Source organism: Oryza brachyantha, chromosome 6 (assembly GCF_000231095.2).
Source record: "Oryza brachyantha chromosome 6, ObraRS2, whole genome shotgun sequence".
NCBI lineage: Eukaryota > Viridiplantae > Streptophyta > Magnoliopsida > Poales > Poaceae > Oryza > Oryza brachyantha.
In genome coordinates, this window is record NC_023168.2 from 13491167 (window position 1) to 13515440 (window position 24274).

The following is a 24274-nucleotide window of genomic DNA, read 5'->3' on the forward strand; positions in this document are numbered from 1 at the left end:
CTATATATGAATATGAATTGAAGCTGGTAGTTGGTCATACAATTGAACTTGCTCTAAAGATAATTATATTTCGAAACGGAGCTAGTAATTAATAAGCTCGAGCTAATGTTGTCTTCCGGCGCGTGATGATCGCAGCGCCAGCGCGGACGTAAATCCAAAGTGTTTCCTGCCGGATTTCATGGCTACATGACCCAGCTTTACTGTCTGCATCCTAGCTAGCTTTTTTTTTTTAAAAAGAAAAAACCTAGCTAGCTTGATGGCTTGATCATCAGTACCAGAAAATACATGGAGCATATTATTCCTCACACTGTGTGTTATGTCAGTAAACTTTGGTTGTTGGAACAGTATGTACATTAGTTTCGGTATCACTGTGTGCATGCATGCTAATTAACGACTAATGAGACGTGGTTAATTATTAATTACTAGGTGGGTAGCTAGGTTTTGACACTTCATTATATCGATTCGACCTGAATTGTATGAATCCATGTCCAAATCTAACAATGGTGTACAGTAGTGTACTTTATGGACAGAGTATGGAATTTAACTAGCTTGTGCAAATTAAAATATACGAGATATATATGTACTACATGGATGGCATAAAACTAAACAGTGAGTCTGGACACGATATATCATTTTTCTTTTTTGAATTAGACACGATATATCATGACAGGTAGACTTCCGATCGATCGTAAGTAATTATTTTACTCCGTGGAAAATTTGCGATAGTTAAGAAAACATCGAGTAAACCATCAGATCAACATTGGATAAATCTAGCGACGTAAATCCGCTGATTTTCCACGGAGTAAAATACAATTGTACCAAACTACTCCTGTTAATTGTACTGTACTATGCCACTTGTTATATATCCACTACGCCGCCAGAACCCTACATCTATGACGGAACAACAGTGATGGACGTAAGGATTGGTCAGAGATCCCGGTTATCTTTGACGGGTCATTCGGTTTGCCGTCATCGGTGAGCCATCTGGCCGTAGCCCGTCACAGGTATCCCCTCACCTGTGACGGTCTTAAAGAAAAAAACCGTCAGAGATGACTCAGTGACGGATTTCCCGACCAACCCGTCACTGGTATCCCCTCACCTGTGACGGGTCACAACATTATAAGCCGTCACAGGTGATGGGCCGCCACCTGTGATGAATTTGTTTTCCGACCCGTCACAGATGAAGTCATAACAGTGAGGGAGGAGATTATATTTTCTCCCAGCGGGACCCGTCAGAGATGAGGTTTACTCACCTCAAACGGATTTAAGCTCTCACCCGTTTGAGGTGAGGGAGGATATTTTATTTTCTCCTAGTGGGGCCCACAATAGGAGGAGATAAGGTCGGCCGATCTCTTGGTTCTCTCCCCCATTTCTCTCGGTTCTTTCTCCCATTCCCCATTTCTCTATCTCTCCCTCTCTCTATGTGTGTGAGCGGCGGCCAAGCAGGGACGGGAGGGGTGGCGGTGGCGGCCTGATGGCGGAGCCCTCCACCTCCGGCCACCGCTTACGCCGCCATCCGTGGGCTCCGCCGCCTCTACTACCACCCGCGCCCGCCGCCTACACCTCCACCGGCCCAAGCTTGCATATGTCGGCCGGATTTGGAGCTCCTGGGTGGATCCGGGCCCCAACCGCCAGATCTAACAGTGGTAATGATTTTTTTTGATTTTGTTTTGTACGCAAATGATTGTGGATGTGAAGTAATTTTGTTCTTTAGCTAGATGAATGTGGTTGTGATGTTTCTTGTGATTCTGTTTTGTGTTTAAATGATTGTAAATGTGATTATTTTTTGTGATTTATGAATGCCTAATGAAAGTCTACGACTAGCTATGCTTATAATTTTTTTACTGTCATGTATCTGTATCTGTGTATTCAGAGGGCATGGCTAGCGAATCCTGAGGCTAGCCAATTTTTAGCATTTATTTTTTTAAATTTAACTCTTCACTGACGGGTCTGTAGTAAAATCCGTCATAGGTAGTATCTCCTCTGACGTGTTTTCACTAACGAACCGTCACAGGTGTGTTACCTGTGACGGGTACTACCCTTTGCGCCCGTCACAGGTGAGTTACCTATGACGGGTCCTAACTGGCCTAGCGGTACCGATGATCAACACCTCCGACGGACAGACAAATATACACCCGTCAGAGGTGGGAGTCACCTCTAACGGCTTTCTACCCGTCAGAGGTGACTCCACTCACCAGTGACCACTGATCACTGACCATGGCCAAAACCATCACAAGTAAGAGTTTGGGCCCATCACAGGTGACCATGTCCAGTGTAGGGATCCTAAATTATTTTCTTGCTCTTTTTACTCTCTACGTACCCGTTGAAAACGGCTTGCTATTAATTTCAATATATACTAGCTACTTGCCATCATAAACCATCTGTGATATACCGCAGGCACATTTTACTCCTAAATGATATTATCCCCGTCCCAAAATAAATAATCCGTCGTTTTGTATTTAAGCCGTTGATTATTAGAGCTAAATAACCACTTTGGAGTACTATTACTCCCACACACTCTGGCCGCGATGTTCACCCCTCTAAGTTAACTTATCACCCTCGTTTTCCGCGCGTATGCTTACCGAACTACTAAACGGTGTATTTTTTACAAAAAAATTTCTATAGAAAAGTTGTTAAAAAAATTATATTAATCTATTTTATTTTTTTAATAATTAATAATTAATTATCATATACTAATCTATTGCTACGTTTTCGGTGTCAAGGTAAGTAACTTACCCTCCACTCACACGAACGCGGCCTCTGCAATTGACATAGAGGAACAACAAAATTATATATTAATTACTACTTCTACCCCATAATAAATGTAGTCTTTTAGTTTAAATTTAAACATATATTTATTTTGAGACAGGTAATAGCTAACATAGCTTTGTGTACGTACGTAGGGAGCGTGGCAGCAGGTGATCAACTTTGGCATCTTGTCACGAGGCAACATGCATGCATGGAATCTTGCCTTAATTCGTATATATCGATCGAATAACCATCAATTGGCATTGATATATACGACCTATATACTCCTATATATACATATATTTCTAGCTAGCTAATATACGAACAATAATGCATGTACGGGTACAGCATTAGCTAGCACTGTTATCATTATATGTCGCTGCATCCACGTACAATTAATTAAGCAGTCAGGTCAGGACAGATTTTAATTAGGTGCGTATGCGCAGAATTATTGACAGAATTTGTGTTCACGTACAGCTTCAGCTATGCTGTATGTTCGATAGATCATTTAGATCCCAACCCAACATGTAAAAGTTTTTAATTAGTATTCATCTCTATAAAGAAATTAAGCAAACTTGGGCGAACGATGTCGATAAGGTGGTCCAAGTACCCCCAGCTAGTTGCATAAAGCATAGCAAACAAAGAATGGTGATATATATACCCATAAGTTTTCACGTACGTGTATATATATATATATATATATACATTTAAATTGCCTACCTTTCTACTCCTATATCGGCAGATGTATTATCCATATACTTGCATGATCCTCTTGACTGCTCGTGCCTTCGAGTAGTCGGGTAGAAAAGAGGGTTTTCAAATTGTTACATTATAAATATGTAAATTTTGCCCGAGTAATACATAAATTTGGAATTTCTTGTTCTTAATCTCTAAAGGACAAACTCCCGAGTATCTTGTCGTACCAAAATACAACCATGAGAAAAAAAAACAGGTATTATTTGGTCTAGAGTATTCAAACCGTTTCTAGTCGGAATGGGACATATAAGGCAGACAACTAAGGCTAGTCAAAACTTGTGAAGGTAAAAGTTTATAAGCATGGACGAATTATATCTTGGTACACAAAATTTATTGGGTATTTCATAATTGTAATTGGAATTTACCTATATTAAGCTACATGACATTGCCTAGGGTCTTTAATGTTTGCTAATAAGTTTATTTGAGTATTTTAGATAAAAAGGAATAGATGAAATAAGTGGGTACTCTATCAAAATTTTATGATCTACACAAATATTATAGCTGATTGCAAGGATAATTTCCTTCGATGGAAGGATCAACAACATCAGTGTGACCTAGTTGGATGATTGCCAACTATGTTAGCATACTCTGACAAGTTGACTCCTCGAGATAGTTGAATTGGACAACACATCTATTGGAGTGGAGTTCTAGGGCTATTTTCAATGTAACATATATAGGATACGCCATAGCCATGTAATTTGATCGGTAGGAGTTCAACATACAAAATCCTATACAGAAAAAGAGCCCATATATATGGATAAAGTTTTGAGCAGGCAAGGAATAAGTACCCAATAAGGAAATAAATAGAGAACCATACTCAATTTCTACCAAGATTGTTCATATAGTATAAATGCAAATCCCTAGGAGGGAGGGAAGACATGTCAACATAGTCAAGACAAACCTCAACATTGGAGAAATACACATTAGGGTTTTGCTCTTTATATGTTGTACTCATGCGAAATTGATACAATAGTAACACTAGCTCTAACTAAGAGGTACAGGACTATAACATGTCATTAGGGGAGGTGTACCCAGGATACCCAAAACCGCTAGAGACCTATGTACCAGCCGGCGGCGAAGGAGCGGTTACCACGCGGTTATCTTGGAGACCACAATGAATTTGAAATTGAAAATTTTGAATTCAAAAGCTATCATAACTGCGGTCCACGCGGTTATATACAAGAAGTAGCTGATATGGTTGCTTCCGTTTTCCAAAAAAAAAGAGAAAAACACAGTTGTTGTCCACTCAAGGCTGAAAATGATAGGTGAAGGTAATGGTAGTGGGTAATTCTCATCAATTGAAGGTTAGTTTATATAATAATTACTAAGACAATGGAACTTCATTTGTATTGCTAAAATCTTTATATTATAAATATTGAAAATGCTCATTTAACTCTAATAATCAAATGCTCCAAACTTTATTTTGGCTATATATTTGTATTGATAAAATCTTTATATTATAAATATTGAAAATGCTAGAATACATGCCATCATGCGTGTTGTTTGGGACAGGACAGTTTTCCCATAGTAGCAACCGCTCGATCCCTTACCTTGTCATTTATATTTGAGAGTATCATCTTAGAATCAACAAGTATTACTGGTACAATCTTACTATTAGTCATTACAGATAGAGTATCAACTAATACCACCATAGTATCAATCGGTACCAAGTATCAGCTGATATCACCCTAATATTAGCCAATATCGATGGAGTATCAATTAGTACCATTCTGTTATTAGCTATTACTGATGTAGATATTATGTTTGGTTCAATGTAAAAATCATTTCACTTCAAGCTCCTTAGGGCATGCATAGTGTGAGTAGCTTCATCAAGTGGTCTCAGAAAAAAAAAAGACATGTCACGTAGGACAAAGCCACATATAGGATAGTTGCTCCACAGTGTAGAATGCTTCACGTGGGTCCCACCAAAACTTTTTTTTAATCCATTCACTTTCAATGTCCTCTCTATCTCTCTCCATCTCTCCTCTCTCTCTCCGCCCTCTTCGCTCCCCTTTTCAGTTCCTCTCCCGGCTCTTGACGGCATGGCGGTGGAGCTCGGCGACACCGTATTGGGGACGGCGGATCTCGGCGGCGGTGCGCGTCAAGGCCAGAGCTCGAAGGCGACCGCGTAGGGGCCGACGGATCTCGGTGGCGACACGCGTCGAGGGCGTAGCTCGGGGACGGCGCGACAAAGCTCCGCATGTAGATTTGGCCGGTTGGATATGACAACAAAAAGCTTCATCGCTCTGCTGCTTTTCAGCGACAAAAAGCTTCGTCTCTCTCCTTCCTCTGCTGCTTTTTTGCCTAGAGCACCCATGCCCTCTGTAGGGTACAGGGTACATAGAGCTTCATGGAGACACGATCTATACGGATGTGACAAACAGACTTCAACATGATATGCTAGAGCTACTCATCACGTCGAAGCACTGTGTATACGCTTAGTAAAAGAAAACAACGATAGAAAGGCGAAAAGCAACGCAGACGTAGCAGCTCGCATCGCATGCGACCGACCGACCATCTCCCCCTCCTTCGACCCCAAAAAAAAAACAGAGAGAGAAAGCGCGCATGCAGCAGCTGCGGATCGATCGACCAGACCACACCGAACCACACACCCCACACGCCCCCGCGAGTGGGCCCCACCCATGTGCGAAGCAGCATGCGCACCTGGGCCCCACCCACACCCCGCTTCCTCCCTCCCCTCTCCGGTGGGTCCCGCCGTCTCGCCTGCCTGCTATATATACCGCCCTCCCCTCCCCTGCCGCGCCTCCTCCGCTCTCTCTCTCTCTCTCTCTCTCTCTCTCCCACCTCGTGGCAGCCGCTCCGACGAGCGAGCCGATCGATCGACCCTGCCGCCGCCATGGGCAACTGCCTCAACCCGGCGTCCAAGGAGCACTGCCGCCGGCACGGCGCCGCCATGCCTCCTGCGCCGGAGCGGGATACAGCTGAGGAGGAGTGGTGGTGCTACAACACAACGCCCGAGGCCGAAACCACCACCACGATCGGCCGCGTGCTGAGGGAAGCAGAGGAGGAGGAGGAAGAAGAGGCAGCAGAGGAGACGGCGGCTGCGGGGGTGAAGGTGAAGGTGGTGCTGAAGCGCGCGGAGCTGGAGTGGCTCATGGCGCAGCTCAAGACCGGCGACCGCCGCCTCGAGGACGTGCTCCACCAGATGGGCACCGCCCGCGCCCTCTGCGCCGCCGCCGCCGCCGCCGCGCCGCCACCTCCTCCTCCCCGTGCCGCCGGCGACGCGTGGCGCCCCCGCCTCGAGTGCATACTCGAGTGCCACGAGCCCGCCGCCACCTGACCCCTCTCCTCCTCCTCCTCCTCCCCACACCACCATCGTTAAAGCTAGGAGATCGAGAGCCTTTTATCCTCCGTCCTTGCGCTTCTTGCTCGCCGCCGATCTGGATCACCGTCACACAACATGCTCAGCTCCTGCTCGTCGTCTTCTTCCATGAAGGCAAATGAAGGAAGGCAGATTAACAAGGATCTCACAGCTCTTTAATTAATTAGTTGGGTTGTAGGATCATATCATAATCATATCATATCAACACTTAATACTACTTCTACTCTATAGAGCTATCTACCAGATCTTTCATCTTTCAGTGTGTTTGCTTCTCAGATTAGCTTTCCTTTTTTTTTCTCTTATTCCCCTATTCTTTTCTTTTTTTTTTTCTCTTGCTGCTTTGGTACTCTGCCAGCATGTGGTGTGCTCCACTTGTGTTTTCTGCTTCTGTAAATAGTTGTGACATGGCAACAAAATTACAAGACCAAATGAAAGCAGCTGTAAAACTTAATCAAGCTTCTTCTTTTTTGGATCTGGTTGTTTGTGGCTTGATCAGTTATCAGTCTGTGCTTAATTGAGATCAACACTTCATTTCCAGCAGGTTGTTGATTTTTGGAGGTGCAGTACAGGTGTGCCGTTAATTGTGGTCTAAAATTGGTGTCATCCTACTACTGTTGCCTTTTGGTGCAGTACATGTTTCTATGCCCCCAGAGATCTGTAGTTGTTCGGAATGCTGGATTTTCGTTGTCTCTCTGTCCCCGCACACTAACGAATGATTCAATTATAGTTAAATTCTGGTAAAATGAACCAGTAAAAACTGTGTGCTTTTTCGAATGTCACCGAAGTTGATGGTCTTTTTTAAGCAGTACATTTCGTATATACGTAGGAGTAAATAGAATTGAGACAACTGCAATTTGAGAATGCGAGCGATAGGATCTGTTTGGGGAGTTTCTTCCGGCTACAGTTTTTTATAAAAGCTGCTTCTGACAGTTGCTCCAAACGGTCCATAGCTTTTGAGATGAAAAATAAACTAAGAATTCAGAAACTGGAAAAGATGTTTCTCAGAGTCTAAAGCTCCCCAAACAGATCTTGGTATAATCTTAGTATAATAGGCGCCAAATAGCATGATAATAAAATAGAACAAGTAAATAGCCACAGTACGAACAGAAAAAGGCATAGATGCAGTTCCAGGTTCTCCTGCTATACGTACCCAGGAGGATGCATGGGTTCTGCCAATATGGTATTGCTTGTCTCAAAAATATTTTATTTCTTCGTCTCTTGTTTATCCAAAAAACTTTATTTTTGAGCAATTATTATATTAGTGTTTGGTAAAATAATAAACAAATGCATTGCAGTTTGGAAAAATAAATAACAAATGCATTGAGTTTAGAAAAGGTGAAAACCTCGTAGTTTTGTTTAAGTATATGTAAGGTGGGATAAAAAATAAGAAAATGCATCGCCTACAAGGTGGGAACAACCAAGAACGTACCATGAACGGTGCTGTTCAATTTTGTTCTCCATGTTGGCCACAGCAAATATTTGGTGAAATTAGTGGAACTACAAACTTATTTTGTTTGTTACAAAAAAGAATTGCCACCAGCAAAAAAATTTTGGCAACCAAACCCAACTAGAGTCTTTAAGACTTCAAATTTTTATCAACTAAAACCAACCCTGCGTAGTTCTTTTAAAAAAATGGTAAGTATTGCGTTTGTGGTGAACCAAACAAGGGCTGCACTAGTGCATATATGCAAAGAATTCTAGTCTTCGTTCTCTTGTGAAAATTAATGTTGAAAAAGAAAATAATAACTTGGATCAACTTATTGACCATACGACATGACGGAGAAATATAGGTCTTATTTCACCACGTTCTGGTTATATATTTCCCATTTCCACAAGGAAACTGCAGATGTCGCCCATCGGGTCAAGCTTTTACTGCTTCAAATCTACCTGGAGAATATATGTCCAGCATCATGTGGTAAAGTACGTGAAGAATATGAGTGATAGATTGGTCGTAGATACATTCATACTGCTGCTACTGCTGCTACATCTTGTTCCAAAATATATGTACCTGAAGAATTTAAATCTTGTCTAAAATATAAGTATCGCTAGTATCTTGGTAGTACTATTAATTAGTTCTATCAATCATTTTTAAAAGATTGTTATTATATTATCCTCACATACCCTCCTACTCTCATCAATTTCTCATCGATTGAAGGCACGATACAGTCTTTTTTTTTCTCAAACCTTATCTCTGCTAAACAACTTATAAATACTTATATATATTTTAAAAGGAAAAGATAGTTAGCAACCTGAGCATGCATTTGCACTAGTTAATCTTTTTAACAGTCATATATGCTTTTCTAAGTACTAAGGGTGGACATAATTAATTTTATTAGTAGATTCAGGAATCAAAATAGAATCATGAAATAGTATATAGAATCCACCCTAATATCTTCATTAATTTTCATTTTTGATTTAATGTTTATAAATTTCGAACTAAAGTTGCATTTGTATTGGAGTGCCAATTTAGATGCTTTATAGTTCAATAATCACAAAATTTAGAAATTAACCAATTCCATCGCCCATGATTAACATGTGTACGTGTAGGTACTGGAATTATGTGAGGCTCACACTTACTCAGATATATTGGCCGGGTCTTCAATTCTTTTTTAAATGAACAAATACCAAACACTATAAAGTTTCATATTGATATGGCAGGACATATTAAAGGGTAGAAACCTTGAAGTCTAGAAAAAGAAAAAACAAGCACACCACCACACGCTGGCAGCCGCCTACACACACCAACGAGAAGGATTATAATGTCGCCACAATTTAACTACCCAGTGAGGTCTCCAAACAGCTGAAAAAACATTAATTACTTACTTCCTTCCTTCTAGACATATATCACCAACGAGAAGGATTATAGAAGAATAGGATGAGAAAGAAAAGGATGCACTCATCCTTGTAACCTGCCATTATCCAAGAGAGCTATCCAAACTATATATATGAAGGAGGAAAAAGTAGAAATGAGGCATCCATCCATGGGTTATAAACCGCGCATTACATGTACGTACCACATGACAAAAGTCCTAAAGTATCGTTATTACATTCTAAGGAAATATTAATAGGGAGAAGGAATGAAGATAAACAATGAATGCAACAAAGGGCCACAAGTAAAAAACTAGTAAGCTTGAAGATCCCTACTTCATCTCTATTGGTAAACGGTTACCTAGCAAGCTACTATCTTTTGCTCCATTCGTCAGAAAATAAATGACACGTTGTTTAGGGTATTGGTTATTCTATCAATCACCTATAATTAAAATTTGTTCATGTACGATAAACAACCTTCCATTTTCTACCCATCCCTTGAGCAAATCTAAAGATTCTTGTTTTGTTTTTTTTTTTTTTGAGCGAGTGTATATATGTGTTTTAAAGATGAGGCTGTGATTGTCAGTATGGTGGTGTACTGATGATCGTTGGAACGGAGTTCACGCACGCACGCCCTGGAGATTCGGCCGCTTTTTCAAGGGCGACAGCGATGGCGTCGTCGTCGTCTGCATCTTGTTGTTGTGGGGTCGCTGTACGTGCGCCATCTCTGACTAATATTCATTCCACAGTCCCATGCCGATCTCCTCCTCCTCGTACGTGCGTGTGTTGCGTGCGTGTTTTCTCTCTCGTTTGTTCTAAAATATAAGCATTCATAGACTATTTATCATAAACTAACAAACTGTTAAATAATTTTATTTTAAAGACTTAATCAGTTCGTTTTGTAAACATCTGATTGGCTCTAAAATCATTACGATGGTTGAAATCATGAAAATTTCAGGAGTATTTATACTATTGTATAGAATTTAAATATTGAAACCGTTTATATTTTAAAACTAAAGGAGTAGTTTCTTTCCGCTTTCTTGGTCGATCGCTCAATATTATTCCAGCCGCCGGCTGTTTCGAGTCCAACGTACGCAAGCACACGAGACCGATGAAATTGACGGATCATCTCGATCGGAGATATGCATGCATGCCCGTGTAATATATATGTTACTGGCTCCATTTTATATTATAAAACTTTCTAACCTAGTCTAAATTTATTAATTGATGAATATACGTAATTTATATATATATATATATATATATATATATATATGTCTATATTCATTAGTGTGTGTATATATATATAAGGTTAAAAAGTATTATATTGTGAAATGGAGTGAGTAGGCTTGTATCCTAAAAACCTGGAATACTGTTGGTGCGCTGATTTACTGTTCTTTTAGGAGTGCTACTCGTATATATCTTTTTCATCTTTGACAGACTCAATACTTTCAAGAGGTTTCGATAATCGATAAGCATATAGGAGTCCATAATATGCTTAGTGTGGGAGATGAATTAATATAGCTAGATCATGTCTATCTCTTCCTACGTACTCTGCAAGAATATTTTAGTTACCTCGGATATAATTTGATGTGTACGTGCTTCGTATCGTGTTTAGATTGATAGTACTAATAAAAAGTATTAAATTTTGTTTAAAGTAGCTATATTTTGATACTTAATTAGATCCTTCTAGTGCCGTTTAACATGCACATGATTTGGGGGTGTTCGGGACTTAGTCCCTTGTCCCATCGACACTTATTATAAATATTATTATAAATAGGAAAATAAAACTCATCTATAATTTTAGACTAATTCACGAGATGAATCTATTAAGCCTAATTAATTCACGATTAGCCTATGTGATGCTACACTAAACATGCTCTAATTATAAATTAATTAGGCTTAAAAAATTTATCACGCAAATTAGCTCTCATTTATATAATTAGTTTTATAATTAGTCTATATTTATAATAATAATAAATGTCTAAATATCCGATATGATATGAGACAAAAAAAATTAGCCCTATTTAAACACCCTGGAGAGATAAACAAGCTCTCTCTGGTGTTGTTGAGTGAAGCAATAGAATACTGATATAATTTTTTTAACTCACAATACCGATATAATAGTCCAAGGTATGACGTCCCATCTCTTTCGCAGCTCGTGCGTGCGTACGCGACAATATAAATAAAATAACGGGCATTGGCCGCAGGGAACTTCCTCTGACAATTCCATACCTCCACCAAATCCCTTTTAATTATAATCACTGTCCTAGCTAGCTATCTTTATTATTCCGGTCTATTGTGTTAATTTCTCCTTAATTGTTCCAAACCCACGTGGCGTATGCATTAATGCATATATGTGTATATATTTCTTTTAATTTCTCCTAAAAATAAAATATATGGGATTTATTTTGATTTTACGTTTTGCTGATAATTTTGCTCATTTTCCCCCTGAATTTTTTTAACCTTTTTGGTCTTATTAGAGACAGTGATTTGATACTATTGTTTTTATTACTTTAAATTAAGATGTACCAAAACAATATTATATATATTATTATCAATGGTAAAAAATACTTACAATTGTTGATGGTATAGATTTTAGAACTATATATGCACTGCCTCATCTCAAGCACAGTGCAATATGCATATTGAGTCAGACACGAATTTTGAATTCGATTTGCTAGTAAACAGCACACTAATCCGTTTTTGCTAGGATCGATGCTATTTAATTTGCATCGCTCTCCCCGAGGAATAATGCGCACGCAGACGACCAAACCAAACCACGAAGTCGACCAAATGCGTTTGAATCAACTGGTAGGTGTTGACCCCAAGCAGTTGCTCGTGCAGATAGATAGTTTCAATGCAACTTCCACTCTTTTGATCTGAATATCTTGATCACCAATAAGATCGATATGATCATGATGGCTTACGCTGGTTCTAGAAATTGTATATCCCATTATGTTTATTATGCTTATGTGAAAGAGAGTAAAAAAAAAGACTCCACATATATATATATATATATTTATACCTAGTTATAGACTTAGGCATGACAAGAAAAGCTCGAAGCTTGTGAGTTATTCGAGCTCGGCTCGTCCTAGGCTTGGTTGGAGCTCGGCTCGAGCTCCTAATGAGCCAAGCCTGAGCCTGATCCGTAGCTCGCGAGCTTTCTCGAGCTCGAGCTTCTCACGAGCTTACCCATATGTTTTTTTTTATTTTTATTTGATAAGATAGTATATTAAGAATAAAATATTATATATTAAATGATAAATTAATTTATATTGGTATTATAAATTTGATTTTAAATCTTATTTACAATTTATTTAATATGATTGACTTGAAATTATTGCTTCTGTTAAAAATTATTATATAGTTAAATGATAAATTAATTTGTATTGGTATTATATATTGATTTTAAATCTTATATATAATTTATTTAGTATGATTGATTAGAAATTATTGCTTTCATTAAAAATTATCATCAAAATAACTATAATTTTACCCAAATCGAGCTCGAGCCGAGCGTGCATGCCTAAGGGCTCGAAGTTTTAGTAGACTCGATTCAGAGCTCGACTCAAGCTTTTGTCGAGCTTGAGCCTAGACAGGCAGGCCCGCTCAACTCGGCTCGTTGACAGCTATAGTTATGGTACAGACTATAAAAGAGATGGATCATGTATTAACGACATAATATATATGCTCATGTGTTACTATTATAATTAAGTTAGCTCTATATACTAGGTCTTAATGATAATGATATGAAAATGTTTTGTGGTTAGCAGATATCTCATCTACTGGCCTTTGCTCTTAGTAAACATGGCATCGAACAACTAGTGATATAGTTTCAGCACATGTCACATTAACTGCAAACGACTAGCATAGTGTATTATATTCTAACAAAAGACTGATACAGTACATCAAGAACGTGCATAATCAAAGATTAATTCAGTATATACTATACAGGTCAACAAAAGACCAAGGTGACGGGTACGTATATATGGTCGATCCTTTACCGTTTATTGGTCGAATTTTGCTCCTTTTTATGTCATCACGTGCCTTATTCTTGCACTTTTCTGTTACTTTTCAAAGCCAGGTCGATGACACGTATCGGCCGGTCTCAGGTTTTTTATTTACAGACGACTACAATTTTGTTTAGCATTGTGCACAAAATTCCATTCAACAAACTTAATCGATCGAAAATAGGCGCCGGTGTAATTAATCAGCCAGGTGGTGATCTTAAATGTCTTGAAAATGGGTTTGTTGATCAACGTACCCGGGGATCATCGTTTAGCTTTTTTATGAGAAGAATAAACAGCATACTTACAAATAAAAAATAATTTTTAAATAAAACTTTTATACATATGTTCTGAGCGATCTAAAATTAAAGTAAATGCTAAAAAATAATCTACGATGAAAATCTCCCAGATGGTTAAAAATTCAATTTTTTGTGTTGTAAGCATAAAAGAAGCAAAACAATGAGGCTGAGGCTGCTAGGACACACAGGGGCGGAATTGGGCCTGGGGCAGCTTGGGCTCAAGCCCCACTCTTGGAAAAATTTTTAGTTAACTAGCACCTATACATTTTTTGAAAAAGGCAAAGGCCCAGTAGATTCAGCCCTACTAGTTCGGTTTGGGCCAGCCCCACATCAGGCCTGGGCCTTTTTGAAGTCCAGCAGGCAGCAGCCCATTAGTGATTACTCAGTCACTCAGCCCATTTCGAAGCCAAACCCTAGTCCTCACTCCTCTCCCTCTCGTGCTCTATTCTGGCGGTTTGGCGCCTCGGCGGCAGCGGCCAGCGGCGCGAACGATGGGTTGGCCTGGTCGGCGGAAGCGGGGTGCGCGGCAGCGCAGTGGGCAGGTGGCGTATGGTTAGCGGGAGGAGAGGCGGGCACGAACGCATGGTGGTAGCGGGGACGCCGGGGCGAGGTCCGCGGCGACGCGGTGGCCTTCGGTGCACGGAGGCAACGTCGCAATGCGGCGGTGGGGCAGCGCCAGCCGGCGGCAGCCCGGCTGGGGGAGCCCGCAAAGCAGCGATGGGCGAGCTGGCAATGCGGAACCGCGGAAGGACGCGGCAGTGGGGCGGCAGGTTGCGGTGTTTGGGCGGCACCGTGGCAGACCGCGGAGGCAGCACCCACTTGCGGCGCGCGGCGGCGGTCAACCGGCGCCCGGTGCCCATCCGGCGGCCTAACCAGTGAGGTAGTGACCCTGTAGTTTGATTTTTATTCCCCAAGCTTCAAGAGTCAAAGACCTAAAATGCAAGTCAAGTTCTTCCTTCCTCATTTTTTTTAATTCTTTCCCTTTTTTAACTGTTAGTGAATTAGAGAATGTCGTGTGCAGGTGATCCTAAATATCATGAATTTTGCGATATTAATTGTTCAACACGGGATGCGCCTATCAAACAGAAAATGGATGTGGTTTTGAGTTTTGTTGCTGGCTTGCTGCTGTTCCAGATTTTGTTCCTTGTTTTTTGTGTAGTTTGCAAGAAAAATAACTATATCAACTAAGGGTTATGTTTCTTTTCATCTGTGAGAATTATATTAGAAAAGTATCTATAATAACTTACGTATATAATATGAATTATGTACATCTAGTGATCTAGAGGTTTGTCATGTTTTTGCTTTGTAATTTATAAATAATTAAGCTCTTACAATTTTCATCACTTGCGTATATAATATCATCTTCTAGGATTAGGTTCAAGTTAGAGTGAAAATTATAAAGATACGTCCCACGTATGCTAATAAAATTTTAGTTCAAATTTTCATAGGTAGTTTGTCTTCAGTTTTGAGTCCTACTCATCTAGAGATCCTGGTTCCGTCGCTGAGTACACACTATTCAAACTACTGGTTGGCTAATATTTTCTTTAGCTTCCGCTGATAAGCTAGTCGTCGCATGGAGTTGAAGCTACGAAAAATAATTTTAAGACAACTTTTAACATGGTGGCTCTCCTTTGCATGTTTACTCTTTGCTAACCTAGTGGCTCTAATGTTGGGCTATCCTACGTCGCGGGTTATAAGATACCATTACAGTGACGACTCGGAGACTGGGCCAGGTGGCAAATCAATAGTCATTGATTTCTTTAAATTCTATAATTGTTAGTTACTTTCTATGTGTGCGTTTTGGCTATGTATTTCATTTATGCAGAAGATGGAGGTAGGATTAGTTTGGTTTTATCATCTTTGATGTAGCCGATTAAGTTCAATAAAACTTTCATTATCAAAACATTATACTCTTAATGTTTTAAAAGCCAATATATACTTAAAGAAAATAGAAAATGACAACAAAGACACCTAGACTAATTTACTAATTTAAAATTAAGTTCCAAAAGGTTAAACTTGGTTATGTTGCATGAATGCATCATCATATATCATGCATGTAAATCGATGGAAGGGGATTGCTTTGTGTAAAAGGAATGGATGGAAAGGACGGTGATGGATGGAGGGGTGTGTGACAACCCATGTGCAGCCATGAGCTCGATCGTGAGTCACGACCCAATCGATCGTCCTTTTGCATCATCATCTGATCGAGTTATATAGAGCTAGCTTAGCTACGTACCATCTATCTATCCTTGCAAAGCTTAGTGTGGGGTCGTGCATATAGATTTGGAGATATTGTCATCCACGCCCATATGTTTTTCGAACATCTAATTAAATGGTAATAAAGCATATATATTCAGAGTACTTTTTATTCAAGTAACTAATTCATTTGTTTATATCATCAAGTAGATATCACAAAAATAAGATAATCCAAAGAGCTAATATGTTTTCTGCATCAAATAAAAGAATATGTGTATGATATTTTCTAGGCACTAGGTGAGTGGGATTAGGAGAAAATTCAGCCACCTGTGCCTGGCCATTGGATTGGGATCCAGCAACCATGTTCAGGCCCACGATCAGCGTGAAGGGAATAGCTCACTGGAAAGACTACCATTTTTCGAGAGCTAGCAAATTAAGATATTATATATATATATATATATATATATATATATATATATATATATATATATATATATATATATATATATATATATATATATATATATATATACCTCTCACTACCACATGTGGCTATGATCGATTCTCTATATATTTGCACAGGTGGCTGTGTTAAGACGCCGGTTGCGTTTGCTCGGCTGAACTAATCCTCAGTTTGTGTTAGCACGCTGTTCAAACTATTAAATGATATATTTCATGTGAAAATTTTTACAAGGAAATTGATGCAGTTGTTAAAATGTCATTTAGTACCATACAGTTGTTAAAATGTCATTTAGTAGTTAGCATGTTTAACAAAATATCACTATAGGGTATTTGAAGCAGTATTTAATTGTTTTTGCACACAGTAACCACATGAAATAACTAACTACCCATGTCACATTTCTCAACAGATTCATCACAGGACAGAGCGATCAGCTCAGCTCAGGACAACATATGCATCAACTCCATCTCAACAAGATTCATCGCTTATATATAATACCTAAATATCCATACGTTGCAACGAGATTTTAATTAAAAACTTCATCGTGCGTCTATGAATGTATTGTTTAAGACTTGTGCAAAAATTGACTTCAGATTTTTTACAAAATATAAATTAGAACCAATCTTTGGGAAGGTAAATCCTGCCCGTAATTACCATCGCACGTACGGAATTTAGCTTGCTGTAGTGATGTATGACCTCATCACCAACGTGAATAATATTAAACAGAGTTACGGGACGATAGGTAGATAACTGGGTCGTGTTTTTTTTTCTCTTGTAAAGAGTACACTCGGAAAAATAACATTGATCAAGCAGAATAACCGTGATAAATGTATCTAGACTACCGTGCACAAACTTTATTTACTTAATGTACAAATCAATAGCTAAAATTATTTACATCAAATCTGACGCTCCACGTACCATCTATCCTCTTGTATTTATCGGCTCCCAAAATCAACCACACTTTATATCTATCCTCCCTATATAAAATTTAATACACTAAATCTCGGTCAAATATAGATCCAAATATTAATGTGTCATAAAAAGGACGGAGGGAGTATTACAAATACCACCATGTCAGATCTCGTTCAAATCTTCATCTAATCGTTTATCTTTTTCAAAGTTTTTATGCAAATATAGAATATTATACGTCATTCTTATAATCCATTTATTAGTAATGAATCAAATTCATAAATAAATAATCTTTTATATGTATATATCAACACGAATGATCAACCTTAGACGCCTAAATCAATGACTTTAAATAAAAATAGACTGAATATAATTAAATGATGTATCATTTATATGTATATATATATAATCTAATATTAATATATACGTTTGAGTTGATAATATTAAATAACGAGAGATATTTTCACACGATGGTATTTGTAGTACTCACACGGTGTTGTTTTATATGTATATATTAACACGAATGAATTGACACTGTCAAATAAAAAAGGAACCAGTATAAAATAAATTTTGCAATATATACTTATATATATTATTTAAATTATAAACATGTATGTGTTTAAATTGACTCATAGGTAATTGCGAGAAAATCGTGAATATAGATGCCTGTCAAACAGCCATCGCATGACTAAAAAGGAGATTGGACTAAATCGCTAGCGCTCCTATCAAACAGGGCAGATCGACAGACCCCTGTCGAACAAGGGCAGTTCGACAGGGGCAGGTCTAATGCGTGTGCGGGTGCTCATCCCCCGTGCGTGTGACCGGTTCAGCGGCTCCCCCTCTCATTCATACAAATATATATATATATACACAACATACATACATATAAAAATTACACACATACACACACATATATATATATACACACACACACGCACAGACCTGTATTTCTACACATAAAACTTTATACATGTAAATTTTATACACGTAAATTTTATACATGCAAACTTTATATATATATACACACATACATACATATAAAAATTACATATACACAAAAAAAATAATAGATATAAACTTTATATGTATAAATCTTTATACATATAAATTTATACATGTAAACTTTGTAGACATAAAGGAAAACGAATATTTTACACATATAAAAATTATAAACCACTGCTTTTAGAAGTGTTCACGCTCGCGCGGAGCGAGCGCGAGCACGAACGAAATAGACTTTTTGGTTCGACAGGCCCGGCTAGCTCAGCGGTTGAACGGGTGGTGGGATCTTTTGAACTTCCTCCATTCGATAGGTTAGCTTGCTACCAACGGCAGTTGTTTGATAGGCCCCAGTCAAATGCCCACCGTTTGATAGACCCCTAAATTCGCGATTTCTTTCGGATGGCCTCTACTTTTACGATTTTTCATTAAAATAATACTAATTCTCAAAAATATCGTGATTTTGTTCATAAACTCCCGATGTTTCTTTTTATTTGACACCATTTAATTTTAGTTCTATACTTGATCATTTGTCTTATTCAAAAAATTATGTAATTATTAACTATTTTTTTATAATTTGATTTATAACTATATAAAGTTTAAGTATGAGTTATAGTTTTTCATATTTGGATAAAAAATTTAAATAAGACGAGTGGTAAAATATAAATCCAAAAGTTAACTGGTTCAATAAAAAACGGTGAGAGTATATTTGGTGGTGATCACTTCCGTAATTCTTTCGACTGATTTTGAAATATGAATTGATTAGCTTTCTCCCGTACAACGCACATGCACATTTTCTAGTGTTGATTTAAAATCTAATACTCATATATGAAGAACCAGGGGTGATTGTTTAACTTGTTTATAAAAATAAGCCAAACCGCATATTTGCAAATAAAAAATAATGTGTTAATAAAACTTTTGTATACATATTCTTAGTAATCTAAAAACTAAAGCTAGAAAATAAATTTCAGTGAAAAAACCCCAAAATTAACTCTAAATTTAAAGTAGAACTTGTCTTATAAAAATAAGTAGAAATAATAGGGTGTCAATTGATAATCTTGTTAAGCGTCAAAAGACTTCGCCTCTTCGAAGCTGCAGCCAAACAAAGCACAAATGCATTAAAAATTTCTGAAGAGAATGTCTAAACAGAAGAAAATTAATTAGGAAGGTAATTAAGCCAAAAGTAGCAGTCTACTTTAGTAGTGCCATGGGATAAATGTGCAGTACCATTTTTAGCAGGGAACATAACCAGAAAGGCTCAGGTGCCAATTGTACACATGATGTTACCGACCTACATGGCTGTAAAACCAATACACGAGACCAGTAGCACTTATTTTCTGTTCAGTCATCCCAGAGACAATTTGACAACGGAACAGGGATTTACAACTGTACAGATTAACATCCAAGAGACAGCACTAGAATATTCATTTAACATACAGGATTATATTACAAGGTAGTTATTGGATGGGTGCCACAGAAACATGAAGAAACACGTGTATAAACATATCTGAGCAGGGAAAAGAACATTCAGAAATGGAGCTGCTTGCACTGAGAAGCAACAGCCTCTGAGGGACAGTATGGGCATTTGAAGGGTCTGGAGCTGCTCTTTGATAGCTTCATTATCGATTGTTTCGACAGAACATGTCCACAGGGCATCAGCATTGGAGGGTTTTCATCACTTGCCTGATCTCTGAGCACCGGACATACAAAGACAGAGTGGTAATGGAATTCTGGTCCAATATCTATGGGTACTGGCAGCTGTTTCATCGCCTGCCACTCCTGTTTTTTCGCAGCCATCACTGTAGTTAGCTTCAGCAAGGTTGGTAGTCCTTGAAATCCAGCTGATATTGCTACACCAAGTGGGCTCTCACTAGATTGCCCCAAAAGACTGCAGAATTGATGAGTAAGCTCCTCCGCTAGCTTCTCCCAATGAGTCGATGACATGAATTCAGCATAAGGGGACTGATCAAGCTTATCGGCCCAGAGAAGGCAGGCCATTAGCTTTTGGATCTCTGCCTTGAAAGTGCATGCAAAGGGCACTAAGTGAGTTCTTGCATACTTTAAAGCCTCATCTCTACTTCCTCCTTTAGTTAGTATCTCAACAAACTGAAGTTGATGAAGATTCAACTCAAGCGTTGAGCCATTCTGCAAAAGCTGATGATGGTTCTTGGCAGCCCAACTGAGGGCAGGCTGGAGGTTTCTGACTTGCATTGCTTCAAGTATTGAATACATCTCTTGGAATTGTAGCTTCAAGTGTGCTCCATCTGATTCACCACACTCAGAGACAAATAGATCTCCAAGATCAAAAAGGCCCTGGCGGTAGAAGTGATTTGCTATTATGCTGTTTATAGTACTGGCCTCAAAATCAACATTTCGGTATGCTTTCGATATGTCTGGACTGAAAGATTTTTCAAGCAGCTTGAGATATTTGCTCAGTGCAACATTCAATTCCTTTTGACAACCTTCTAGTTGGTTTAGTGGTGCCAATTCATTCAGCTTGGCTTTCAATTCTGCCAGGATGGATGAATGGTCAGCACTGCCCATTGAATCTGTATTCATCATCTGTATCTTCGTGATTGCCTGCTCAACTTCATTCACTATCTGATCAATAACTTCCCAAGCTTTAGCAGAAGATGAAGCACGTTTTTCAATAACTCGGTCAAACGCTTCTCTTAGACTGTCAAGCTCCATTGTCGTAGTACACCCAACTAAGCAACACAGTATATTACTGCCCTGTACAAGTCAAGAACCACATACACATAAGTAGTTCATCGAGGAAACTATGACATAGAATTTCTTTTAAAGATATATTATAAAAGCCTAACTGCTACTAAATCAGTCTCTGTCGAATTGCAGCAAGTATAACACAGGTTCAGCTACCATGAATTGAACAGGAAAAATATAGTGATCAAGAAGCTTAAAGAGTAGAATGGTAAACCATACAATGCTAGATATACTTAACTTTTCATGCTTATCCTTGTTTGTGAGGTAAAGAATCAAAAGAGTGAAATGGTGTCCCGATGGTAGAAGCAATCCAAATTTGGAACAAGGCAATGCTTATAGGCAAGCTGCAGAGTTCTATTCTGTAACTAGAACATTAGAAAATATCGAAATGATCTAATATATTGCCGCATCCACCCAGCTAGAAATATAGCCATATCCTCCTGACACTGAAAACTAAAGAAAGGGAGGAGGCAAATGCATGTTATCATGTAAGCCTAACCTCAGAATCCAAGACTACACAGAATTGGCCCTGTTTGATTTAGATTATTGAGCGGATTATTGCCATGGATTATCGATTTGACTAAAGGGATAAATCGATTGTTCTGGGAAATAATTATAACAAATAGCTTAAAACATGTGGTCTAGTCAAACACAGTAGAAGCAAGTATTTACAAAAAAGAAAAAGTACTTCTCGAAGCGCGGAGCAAATAATCCATTTCAATAACCCAGTAAATAAGCAGAAATGCACAGGGTCCCGTTGATTGCAAACTGCAATAACCAAGCATAGTTCGACCGAACTAGTTAAGCACCCCGCGTGTGTGTAAGAAACGTACGCCTCGAGGACATTGCAAGCATTAAAACCCTCTACACAAACGCGAAGGCTTCCTCCTCTCTCGTCGATACATATTCCGTCGAGAACAAGACCAGGGGCGGATCTAGCGTGGGAAGCCTCCAAACTTTTGGCGGGGGGAGGGGGAGCAAACAAACCGCTGTTAAGGCCAAGTCGAACCAACAGAAAAAGGCTTCCCGGATCTAGAAGAAGAGAGGCTAGGGTTAACCGCGAATTCGCGAGACAAAAAGGAGGAGGAGGGGGGAGCGTGGGGTTGGGGATCACCTCGTCGCACAGCAGTGCTTGGATCGGCGGCGGCGGCGGTGAGGGATTGGGGGGGGGGAGCTGGTCGGCGCTGGCGCCTAGGGTTAGAGGAGAAGGGAGGGGGAGCAGCGTGACGGTGAATCGCGAGCGGAGGGGGGGGGGGGGGTGCCGTAGTGCCGACCGGATGTGGGGGGGGGGGGGCGGGTGGTGACGCGCGCGTGGGACGATCTCGTCCGTCCATCTGAGGGTCGATGAATCTGGATGGTCAACCCCTCACTCTTTGCGTGTGCGTTTCTGCTATTGCTATTGCGCGCTGCAAATAGAGGACGGTAGAGAACGGCGTCCCGCTACAGTACCGAGATAGTTAAAATATTTCAATCCGGTGCAGGCAATCATACCCCTGTGTGTCTATCGCTGGCATCCAATTCAGCTCGTATCATGTGCCTTCGTCGTCTCCGAGCCTCCGTTGCCTCCATGCGCAACACCCATCTCCGCATGTCGCCGTGCTCTCGCGTCTCCGTAGTCCATTACGTCGCATCTTGCTAGTACCAAATGATACCACTGTTATGCTATCAGATCTTGTATTATCTGGTATGGTCTGATATCATCTGGTATTAGCTGGCACTAGATGATACTTGTTGGAGTTTAAGTTTAAAGAAGTATAGATAACACAATATTGATTAACATAACAAATCAGTAGTAATATTGTGCCAAAAAACAAAATGCAACATGTATCAACAACGAACTACAAGTATCCAACCAAGCAAATAGCGGTGCTTATCACAACGATCAGGTAGCTAATAAGATAACCTACGAAAAATTGACATATTAACTATAAGAGATAAAACAACGTTAACTCTACATTCCACCTACACCTAACATTGTCAATTTTGCCTCATGCAATTTAGGTTGTAATGTACAACTGAAGTTAGAAACAATCGATCGTAACCTCACAAATCTACTGATGTGAATAAGTTCACGTCAAATTATCTACTTGTTGTCAACAACCCATACACGTCATTTTACAAATAAGAACAAAATGTGTACAATCAAGATGTATTGTATACAAGCAAAGTACAAAGCTCAGTGTAGTCGAGCATGCGTCGGTCGACATCCTATTGTCGTCAGCCTTCCAAACCAGCTCCCTAAACCAAGAATGGATGAAATCCAACGCCCCGACCACGAACCGTCACGAGGCGTCGCCCATGCAACGCGCCACCTCCTGTGGCACTGCACACGCTACGACCCCTAACTCAGAGCTATCCAAGCAGAAGACGACATACCCACCGATCGCAGTCGTCGACCAGTGTATGAACCATAGCTTTGCCCTTTCGATGGAGATGCAATGCCTCGACTAAGCATACTATAGTGTCAATTAACACCTATATGTCACTTTGATAATGAAAGTTGCCTCAATAACACAAGGATAATAAAAGTTTACCTCAATGACAGAAGGATATTGGAAGTTACCTAGCTCAAAATGACCAAAGGAAATGGTGCCGACAATTTGCATGTAGTCGTTGTTTTGTTCATTCCTAATTCATCCGCGGTGCACAGCGGGTAAATTACCTCACCGCCATATCACGTGTTCGCTATCGAACTTGGTCTTAGTTAACAAACCAAACACAACCTAATGGACAAAAGTTCACATCTCTATTAACCTATGCGAACAATTATGTATACCTAAAAAGTTATATATAAATTTTTTATATAGGGTAAAGTTTTGTTTTTATACCTACATAAAGCTTATATATAGAAAATTTATAAAAATAATATAACATATAAAGTATGTACTAAAAATTATCTACATTAAACATATTATCTTAAACATATTATCTTAGAAATATGTATATATACTTAAAAAATATATAAAAGTTTATATAAAGAAAACAACATATAAAAAGTTTGGTATGCCTGAGAAGGTTACCCGTT

At 39.2% G+C, this 24274-nt stretch overlaps 2 protein-coding genes across 3 annotated transcripts; one reads left to right on the plus strand and one right to left on the minus strand.

The window, feature by feature from the left end:
* Positions 1-6291: 6291 nt before the first annotated feature.
* LOC121054765 lies at positions 6292-7567 on the plus strand. The gene has a single exon (XM_040525390.1). It carries the CDS (start codon positions 6362-6364, stop codon positions 6803-6805), a length of 444 nt encoding a protein of 147 aa, XP_040381324.1. The 5' UTR covers positions 6292-6361; the 3' UTR covers positions 6806-7567.
* A 12203-nt stretch (positions 7568-19770) lies between these two features.
* Positions 19771-22474, minus strand: LOC102712178 (protein RMD5 homolog). 2 transcript variants are annotated; one of them, XM_015838849.2, is made up of 2 exons: positions 22364-22474; positions 19771-21258 (listed from the first exon to the last, which is right to left on the minus strand). In XM_015838849.2, the coding sequence occupies exon 2, from the start codon at positions 21214-21216 to the stop codon at positions 20053-20055; it is 1164 nt and encodes a 387-aa protein (XP_015694335.2). In that variant the 5' UTR covers positions 21217-21258; positions 22364-22474; the 3' UTR covers positions 19771-20052. The 2 variants fall into 2 exon arrangements, with proteins under 2 accessions (XP_015694335.2, XP_040381550.1); XM_040525616.1 differs by lacking the exon at positions 22364-22474 and adding an exon at positions 22083-22213.
* Between the last annotated feature and the right edge of the window lie 1800 nt (positions 22475-24274).

Bases quoted from the DNA above. Each gene is read 5' to 3' on its own strand.
- LOC121054765 (XM_040525390.1), top strand. From the start codon at position 6,362: ATGGGCAACTGCCTCAACCCGGCGTCCAAGGAGCACTGCCGCCGGCAC.
- LOC102712178 (XM_015838849.2), bottom strand. From the start codon at position 21,216: ATGGAGCTTGACAGTCTAAGAGAAGCGTTTGACCGAGTTATTGAAAAA.